Source organism: Glycine max, chromosome 13 (assembly GCF_000004515.6).
Source record: "Glycine max cultivar Williams 82 chromosome 13, Glycine_max_v4.0, whole genome shotgun sequence".
NCBI lineage: Eukaryota > Viridiplantae > Streptophyta > Magnoliopsida > Fabales > Fabaceae > Glycine > Glycine max.
The window spans coordinates 10,398,313-10,403,156 of record NC_038249.2 but is presented as its reverse complement, the minus strand read 5'-3'; the positions used below and the strand labels follow the sequence as shown (position 1 = coordinate 10,403,156).

The 4,844-nt window shown below is 30.7% G+C and overlaps 1 protein-coding gene across 1 annotated transcript; it reads left to right on the top strand.

The window, feature by feature from the left end:
- The first annotated feature begins 460 nt into the window (after positions 1-460).
- Positions 461-2,589, top strand: LOC100783009 (2-oxoglutarate-dependent dioxygenase 19). Its single transcript, XM_003543917.5, has 4 exons — positions 461-775; positions 1,281-1,504; positions 1,714-2,044; positions 2,171-2,589. The coding sequence occupies exons 1-4, from the start codon at positions 524-526 to the stop codon at positions 2,417-2,419; spliced, it is 1,056 nt and encodes a 351-aa protein (XP_003543965.1). The 5' UTR covers positions 461-523; the 3' UTR covers positions 2,420-2,589.
- Positions 2,590-4,844: the final 2,255 nt, after the last annotated feature.

Below are 4,844 nucleotides of genomic sequence, written 5' to 3'. Positions count from 1 at the left end.
TTTATAAATGTGATAGAATACGCTTATCAATTATTAAATGTTAACCAACATGCTTAATAATTAGTTGCTTTTATTTTTTAACAATACATTTTTTTTAATTTTCTCTTAGCCAGCCTTAATTATTTAATTCGATGACTTAAGACGAATGACCTCGTCAGATGTATGGAGGTTTCCTTTATATTTCATCTACTTAGTATTAGTTTGTCGTTTCTAACTAACACGTGAATACGTATTATGATATATATGAGAAATCCGCGTTATACGGTAAGAAAATATTATCAAATGCCTATAGTTGCACAAATTGGCTCCATGACACATGATAATATTTGTTATACCTAGGATAAGAAAATACTATTAAAAGCGTAGTTGGATAATATATGTAAATATGAACAAAAGTCTAGGTCTTCGCACGGTCACACCCGGCCCTATATATAGGAAAAGGCCATGTTCATGCATTTACAAACATTAATTGCATATAATACTTAATAGGCAAAGCTTTCTCTTGCTTACCTTAGTATTTGTCATGGCTGAAATAACATCATCTCTAACCCAATTACAACTCTCTTCCAAACCTAAATTGAATGCCCCAGATTACTACGATGCTCCTTCTCAGAAAGCAGTTGTAGGTCATCATTACCATGCTGGTCTTTATTCAGCTTCTGATGATGAAATACCCACGGTTGATTACTCTCTACTATTCTCTAATAACCCTGTTCAACGGTTTCTTACCCTAGAAAACCTCCGTCAAGCATGTCAGGAATATGGCTTCTTCTATGTAATTAAACTCTCTTGAGCCCTCGAATACTTCTATATATTTATTATACCATATATATGACATGCATGGCTGCTTTTCTCTTTTTAAAATTATTACACCTCAAATATTTCATAAGTTTAATTATACATCTAGTTGCTAAAGTTTAAAAAAATAAAATCTCAGTCCTGTGCATACCATTTTAAATCTTAATTTTTAGTTTCTACAAATATAATTTCATTTCCTTTTTGGTACTTACGGTGAGAATTAAAAGAGATTAAAATAATATGTACAAATTAAAAAAAATGATTTTAAGTATAAGAATTAAAGAGATTTTATAAGTATAGATACCAAACAAGTAATTAAATATATTTTATATACTAACGAGGTATAATTTAGTTTGTTAAATAGAATGTGAGTATTATAAATTTTTTAGCATTATTTTAATTCCTACATATAAAAAAAAAAACATATTTCATATGACATAACATGTTTCAATATATATGATAATTGCTTCATATGGATGCAGCTGGTAAACCACACCATCCCAGATGAAGTGTTGGACAGTGTTCTAAAGGGGTTTGCTGATTACGTTGATCCAAAAACCATAGATGAAAGAAAGGTCTACCGCAAAAATGGCCCATCGGATAAAATTCGATGGGACCTAAACTCATCTGCCGGGGAAAATAGGGAATATCTCAAGGTTGTCGCACATCCCCAGTTCTATGCTCCTTCTGATTCATCAGGAATTAGGTATATATATATATATATATATATATATATATATATATATATATATATATATATATATATATATATATATATATATATATATATATGTCAACCACGATATTCATTGTGTTCAAATAATTGTCTATTGTAAATTTGATAATACTATTTAATATTTATTGTGATGTTCCTTAATTATGTTTTATTTTATTTTTGGTCATTTCTTGCATCAGCAAAAATTTAGAAGAATATCATGGAGCAATGAGGACAATAGTAGTGGGATTAGCTAGGGCAGTGTCTGAAACCCTAGGGTTTGAAGAAAACTACATAGAAAAGGAATTCAACCTAAAGTCAGGGTTTGATGTGATGGCCATGAACCTTTATCCACCCAATTCTCGATCGAAGGGGGCTATTGGTATCCCCGAACACACTGACCCTGGCTTTGTGGTTTCACTTGTGCAAGATGTAGATGGTGGCCTCCAAATCCTATCCCATCAAGGAAAATGGATTAATGCTTATATTCCCCATCATGCCATACTCATCCAACTTGGTGATCATCTTGAGGTATACTTTTATTCAATTTTATTTAACTCCTTTAGCATTGATAATTATTTAATTTCTTGTTACTTGAGCAAATTTAATTACACCGTCCTCTGCTGTTAACAAATTTCTTTTTCAACCTGAACTTAGGTCTTAACCAATGGAAAGTACAAGAGTCACATCCATCGAGTTATTGTCAACAACAATAAGGTGCCAAGGATATCCGTGGTCACCCTTCATGGACCTGCGTTGGACAAATTCATCAGCCCGGGCGTAGAGTTTGTTGATGAAGAACACCCACAAAATTACCATGGAATGACCTATAAAGAATCCTTGGAAGCAAATGGGGGCGATCAGATCGATGTGCAATCATCACTTGATAAACTAAGACTTGTGTGAAGCTAAAATTAATAAAGGGAAAAGATTAGTGGTGGTATCCGATATCTAATTTACACCTATTGAAGGAAAAAGAGAATATGAAGATAAATATAGATATATAATAATATATATGTGATAAAAAAAATAAAGAAAAAAATGTGTTGACAGAATGCACAATATATGAAGATATATATCATCACTCATTACGTATACACTATTTCTGACACACATGCATGTGTCATGATGTTAATAAGATGTTATGTATTATTTGATTTGAATCAATACGAACAAGTCAAACTTTTCTAACTTATTTGTGGCACTTGTTATATCTATATGTTTCCTCTATTCTTCATTTTGATCAAACTACAATTTATTACAAGAATTTTAGAATAAAATTGGACATTATATCAACTGAACAAAAAGTTTTTGTTATGGATCTTCAAACACACCAACGCTATAAAATTGAGGTATAAAATATTTGTGTTCCAAAAACACTATATTTTGTAATTTTCCTCCTCATCCCCTAGCCTTTTTCTTGTGTAAGGATGGGAGAATAGGTTAGGAGGTCTACTAGGAGCCTACGACCTAGCTAGCTAGCCTGACTAATATGTAAAATATCAAGCTTAAATATTTTAAAAACTCTATTTAAGTAAAAGGCCGGGTTAGGTCATAGACTTTTAAAAAAGCATATTAAGTCTAATATATGTGCATATGTAACATAATAACTTAAAAGTTGTACAGAGATACCAATAAGTTTATTTATGTTAATAGTCCTACTTAGGCCAATAGGCTAACTAGTCTTTTATAGGTCTTATTAAAAAATAAGCTTTTAAATAGGTTTTTAAGTTAAGTGTGGCAGCATTTAGTGGTATACTATCAAAAGCATTCATGACTCTAGATCATTCTTTGAGAGAAACAATTCATTAATTATATACTAATTTTAATTCAGAAATAAGGGGAATTTGTTTTAATGACAGAATTAAGAAAACACAAACAAAATTGAGTAATAAATGAAAACATATTCGATTAAAGGCAACTCAAGGATCCAACACTAAGGTAAATCATCGCGGTTCTAGAATTGAAGCACGAAACGTAAGATCATGCAATTCAATATGCGTTCATGAGATAATAATCTCATATGGATATTCTTGAAACACAAGAGAACGAAATCGCTTTTTCTAATTTCCCCGAATTCAAGCACAATTGCATGTTGGTTTAGGCAATCGCCATTACCCCTAATCTCAATTCAATTTTCCAAATTAATCTAAACATGATCACGCATTGAACTCAGAAAATTGAAAGAAAAAAATGAAAAGGGAAACAAAATAGATCATAAATTCAAATTTGAAGCACAAAGAAACTCAAATTTACCATAAGTTTGAGTCCCTTGAAGGAATTGCAACCAAAATTAAAGATTCAAAGAGAATAGGAGGAAGAAGAAACCCTCAAAACCCTTAATTGAAATCTGAAAATTGTAAAAAGTCTCTCCTCAAAGAGTATTTTAGTGGTTTTATTATAAGAGAAAAATAGAAAATGTGGGCTCACTTAATACCACAGAAGGTTACTAATTAAATCCCTAAACACCCATTTTTAAAAGAGTAATTGGACCACTAATTACAAAATAAAGCCCTAAATACTAAAAACACAAAAATCCAAGTGCACACAGTCACTTTATATCTCATATTTGATCCCTGAAACGTCCAAATTAGGTTGAGCTGGTGAGACATAAAATTGTAGAACTCATTGTTAGCTTTCAAACAAGACAAAACCAGTCAAATTAGAACTCTGTACGAAGTTATGGCTTGTACAATAAAATAGTATAAAGATAAAAAAAATGTAAAAAATTAATAAAGCTCAACATTTGACCCGTGAGACTCAGTGCCGCAAAACTCAGTTAAAAATGATAAAAAAAAAAAAACAATCTTTAAAGTATGTCAATTATGAACAAAATGAGTCACTAATAATTATTGCTAAATAATATTCTATCAAGGCCTAAAATTTTATGTAAATCAAGTTAAGCCTTCAATAAAAGGCCTACCACATATAAATAAGTCATTCTTAAGTTTTGTCTTTTTATAGTGAAAGCTAAGATTAAACATACTAAAGCTTGACATGGCTTAATCTGTTTCTACTCGTACTATCAGGAGGATATTAAACATGAAGTTCCTAGGAAAAAAAACTTTTCATTTAAGTATATTTAGAAATAATATAATATTTATATATATATGCTTGATAATGAGACAATTGAAGTCATGCTCATGTCATTACTCTATTTGTCTTTTAAGTGTATGACACATTTCTCTCTTCCCTTTATATATCCTTTCTTCTCTATATTTTTGGCTGAATTTTCTTTACTTCATTCTCATTGGCTTTTATTTCTCCTCCACTTTCAATTCGCACTCCATTGTTTCCAATGTAGAATATATCTTGTTTCATACACAAAACA

Bases quoted from the DNA above. Each gene is read 5' to 3' on its own strand.
- LOC100783009 (XM_003543917.5), top strand. From the start codon at position 524: ATGGCTGAAATAACATCATCTCTAACCCAATTACAACTCTCTTCCAAA. The intron at 1,505-1,713 runs GTATATATATAT...TTCTTGCATCAG, and splicing joins TCTGATTCATCAGGAATTAG to CAAAAATTTAGAAGAATATC. The intron at 2,045-2,170 runs GTATACTTTTAT...ACCTGAACTTAG, and splicing joins AACTTGGTGATCATCTTGAG to GTCTTAACCAATGGAAAGTA.